The 4,309-nt window shown below is 33.1% G+C and overlaps 1 protein-coding gene across 1 annotated transcript; it reads left to right on the top strand.

The window, feature by feature from the left end:
• Window positions 1-1,745: 1,745 nt before the first annotated feature.
• On the top strand, window positions 1,746-3,993 carry PGLP2 (2-phosphoglycolate phosphatase 2). Its single transcript, XM_089626965.1, has 11 exons — window positions 1,746-1,998; window positions 2,100-2,167; window positions 2,264-2,356; window positions 2,456-2,527; window positions 2,643-2,714; window positions 2,835-2,894; window positions 2,980-3,032; window positions 3,124-3,218; window positions 3,327-3,426; window positions 3,518-3,621; window positions 3,722-3,993. The coding sequence occupies exons 1-11, from the start codon at window positions 1,905-1,907 to the stop codon at window positions 3,838-3,840; spliced, it is 930 nt and encodes a 309-aa protein (XP_089483091.1). The 5' UTR covers window positions 1,746-1,904; the 3' UTR covers window positions 3,841-3,993.
• The last annotated feature ends 316 nt before the right edge of the window (window positions 3,994-4,309 follow it).

Raw genomic sequence — 4,309 nt, 5'->3', positions numbered from 1 at the left:
GACATCGTACAGCATCGTACGACATCGTACAACATCGTACGACATCGTACATCATCGTACGACATCGTACAACATTGAATGTGTTCAGGTTCGATTTTGAGGGTTTCACATTGAATCTCATCGTATCGCATCGTACAGCATCGTACGACATCGTACAGCATCGTACGACATCGTACATTATAATGTGTATGAATTTTATCGATTTTGAGGGTTTCACATTGTATCTCATCGTACGATGTCGTACGATGCTGTACGATGTCGTACGATGAGATTCAATGTGAGATTCATTGTATCTCATCGTACGACATCGTACGATGCTGTACGATGTCGTACGATGAAATTCAAGGTGAAACCCTCAAAATCGAAACTGAACACATACCCAAAATCCTTAAAAAAAAAAAAAAAAATTCGGGGCGTTGCCCCGAACCCCACGAGCTCAGCGGTGAGCTCGACCACCGAAAATTCTAATCCTAGCGCAACCAATTCGAAAATGAAAATTATTTGTGATGAAAATCATTTGAAAATGAGAGAAAACACATGGGTTTTTTGAATCAAGGGTATTTGTGTCCGATTTTGGGTCAAAAGTTCGTATTTAGATATTTTTAAACATTAGGGTCTAATCTTGATATTTAATGGTTTATTAAGCCCAGAAAATGAAATTTCTCTTTTAAAATGTGGAGCTCGTCAACAAACAGCGCTGACGTGGTTTGTAATTAGGTACATCTTAAAGCAAATAAATTAAGGGGTAGGTAAGGTACATATATTTTTTCACATTTTATAAACATTTGATCCGTAAATCAACAGATACATTTTTAAAGCTCAATTGACTTGGTCTTCAAATAATTTTTAAACATGAGGAATAGGTTTAAAACGTAACATAGTTAGACTTGTGTAGAATACTTGGTAATAGCCCACACAATTTCTCTAAACAAGTCATTTTGTACTTTTTTAAACAGATTGTTTTATTTAGTACAAAATATTTGTCTTTAAAATATAATGATTTGCGATGTAATGCAATGAGATCATGGTAAATAAATACATATTATAAAGTAAGAAAATGAGAAAAGATCAACATATAGAAAAGTTCTTGATTTTGAAAATAACGAGTAAAGAATAAATAGAAAAAAAAAAATTACGAAACTGCATCTATAATCTTATTATCAATGACAATTTTATTAAAACTATATATTATATTTTTGGCATCGTTGTCTTGGTCAGATCTAAAGCCGCAAGTTTTGTTTGAAAACGTATGGTTTTTCGTCGGAGATTCACTTCAGTGACACTTGAAGATTTATTGAAAAATATGTAACATTGATCCCAATCAAATATTCACCCTAGAGATTTAGTCTAATGGGGAAAAAGTCTGAATGAGTTTTCATTTTTAGCACCACTTGCATGCACCGGAAATCTGGTAAGACTAAGACAAATCATATGATAAATTTTTTTTTTAATACTATTTTTCATTCTTACCTTCACATTCACATCGCATTACAATTAATTAGATTATATATTTAAGCACAAATTATAAAAAAAAAAACTTTAATAATTAAAATAATTTGCATTTTTTTAAGATTAAAATCAAAAGTGTATATATATAAAAAAAAAGGAATGGCGTTATTAAAAATTTGGGAGTAGAACCAAAAGTATAAAAAATATCTGATAATAAATATGAAAAAATGTCACAAAAAGTCGCGTGCTTGAAAGAATAGTATTTAAATAATAAAAGTTATAAATTCTAAGAGCGGAAAGAGTATATTCTGATCACTCTCTCCACAGTCCACACATACACAAAAAACAAAAACAAAAAAACAAACAAAATCGTCGCACAGATTCGTAATTTCTATATTATAAACACAATAGCAGCTATTCCGAATCAGACCTGAAAACCAATCATCATCATTGCCATGGAAACGAATTCTGCAGATTCAAAGCTCCTCTCAGCCCACAACATTGATCATCTTCTCGACTCCGTCGACGCTTTTCTCTTCGACTGCGATGGTTTCACTTTCTCTCATTTTTCTTTTGTAATTTCAAAGCCCCAAAAATCTCACTCTCTCTCTTGAACAGTTTGTAAGTTTCGTCGTTTTCGATCTTTAAAGGTGTAATTTGGAAGGGCTATGAGCTCATCGACGGCGTAGTAGAGACACTTGAATTTCTTCGTTCAAAGGTAATCTTTTTATCCTTATTGATTTACGTAACATTTCCGGATGTATTTGTTATGATTAAAAAAATATTTGGGTAATTTATTGTATTTTGAGTGTAGGGAAAGAAGCTTGTATTCGTCACAAACAATTCCACAAAATCAAGAAGTCAATATGCAGAGAAGTTCCTTTCCCTCGGCATTTCAGTATCCAAGGTTTTTTTTTTCTTCTTAAAATACATAATACTTTTTTTTTAAAAAATTCTTTGTTTTATCGTAAATAAGCATATGCACTTTTTTCCCCAACATATATAGGATGAGATTTTCTCCTCCTCTTTCGCGGCTGCTATGTACTTGAAGATCAATAAATTTCCCAAGAATAAAAAGGTAGGGAATTGGTTCGGTCTTGTAATTTTACTATCAGAGCTTAGAATTTTCATGGCTTTACTTGTTTTAGCATTTGACCCTGAAAGAAACTATGTTGTTATTGTTGTACTTGAAGGTTTATGTCATAGGCGAAGAAGGGATATTAGAAGAGCTTCAACTAGCTGGATTTACAGGTCTTGGTGGTCCTGTAAGTCCATGATTTTGTCCCTTTTATAGCATTCTGATAATTCTGAGCTACTATTTTTTTTTAGCTATTGTGAGCAATCTGCAAGGAGTTTCTTTGATTGAGAAAATATTATTGTTGCAGGAAGATGCGAAAAAGGGGGTCGATTTAAGACCGGGCAGTTTCTTTGAACACGACGAAAGCGTAATATAAGATCTTCACTACTCTCTCTCTCTCTCTCTCTCTCTCTCTCTCTCTCAGTATAACATTCTTTCTTTTTTTTGCTTAGGTCGGAGCAGTGGTGGTAGGATTAGACCATCAAATTAACTATTACAAACTTCAGTTAAGAATCCGTATTATCAAGTACTTATTCGTTTTTTTTTTCTATAAACTGACACGATTTTCGGATTACTATCGTTATCTAAATCTTTAGATACGCAACTCTATGCATACGCGAGAATCCGGGATGCTTGTTCGTTGCTACAAACCGAGACGCGGTCGGGCATATAACCATGCAAGAGTGGCCTGGTAGTTCTTCCTCTTGTCTTTTTCCGACCTATAATTCATAGGCGAAATGTCAGCCGAGATTCAGTTGTCAAAACGATATGGGATTTTTTTTGTTTTGTTTTGTTTTAGGTGCCGGGTGTATGGTTGCTGCGGTGTGTGGAACAACTGAGAAAGAGCCTGTTGTGGTTGGAAAACCGTCCACTTTCATGATGGACTTTTTGCTACAAAAGTAATTTACAACTTAGTACCGATTCTCGAAAAATTCTTTCATGACAGCGTATTTATTTACCCGCTCTGTTCTTGTTTTTCTAATTTTGCAGATTTCAGATGAGTCCCTCTAGGATGTGCATGGTCGGGGATAGATTAGACACCGACATTTTGTTCGGGCAGAATGCTGGCTGTAAGACTCTGCTTGTTCTTTCAGGTAATTTCATTTCTTTGCAAGTTTACATTTTCTTTTTTTGTTCTACTTTAAGAATTGTTGTGAATTTCTGAATCGGGTGTTCTTGCGATTTTTGTTCTAGGATGTACAACTCTGCCAAATCTTCGAGACCCTTCTAATAAGATCCAGCCCGATTTCTACACAAGCAAAGTGTCCGATATTTTTGAGTTGATGAGCCAAAAATCAAACGGTTCTGTTTGAAAGTTTTTATTTTTATTTTTTGACGATGAATAACTTATTGAATTGTGTCCATCAATAAGCTGATGTGTTGTATTGTATTTGTATGTGGTCTTGATTGTGTTTACATGTAATGAACTAATATTTACATTATTGAGGACCGCCATTGTTTTCAAATGATTCATACAGAAGCTGTATGTACGAACGTAATTGGTCACAAAAGCAATAATACTCGAGACTTTTTTGAGCTGCAAAAATCAAAATTATAAGTTATTAGAAATTAAACGTTATTCATTATTCAAATATCGACTTTAAAAATTTCGGAAATTATTCAAATTTTTAAGATTCTAAATATAATTTTCATTTATTATTTGCAATATGAATACTTTAATATTATGAGGTAGTTATTGTTTATCTAACGAAATGTCATTTTTAAATAAAAAGAAATTATCAACATTCGAATATCAACCAACATTAATATATACTTGAACTA

This window comes from Urtica dioica, chromosome 9 (assembly GCF_054948205.1).
Source record: "Urtica dioica subsp. dioica isolate 48M chromosome 9, U.dioica_male_clone48M_v1_H2, whole genome shotgun sequence".
Taxonomy (NCBI): domain Eukaryota; kingdom Viridiplantae; phylum Streptophyta; class Magnoliopsida; order Rosales; family Urticaceae; genus Urtica; species Urtica dioica.
This window is presented reverse-complemented; position numbering and strand designations above follow the sequence as displayed.

Coding starts and splice junctions, on each gene's coding strand:
- PGLP2 (XM_089626965.1), top strand. CDS start 1,905: ATGGAAACGAATTCTGCAGATTCAAAGCTCCTCTCAGCCCACAACATT. Junction 2,357..2,455: donor TCGGCATTTCAGTATCCAAG/GTTTTTTTTTTC, acceptor CAACATATATAG/GATGAGATTTTCTCCTCCTC. Junction 2,528..2,642: donor AATTTCCCAAGAATAAAAAG/GTAGGGAATTGG, acceptor TTGTACTTGAAG/GTTTATGTCATAGGCGAAGA.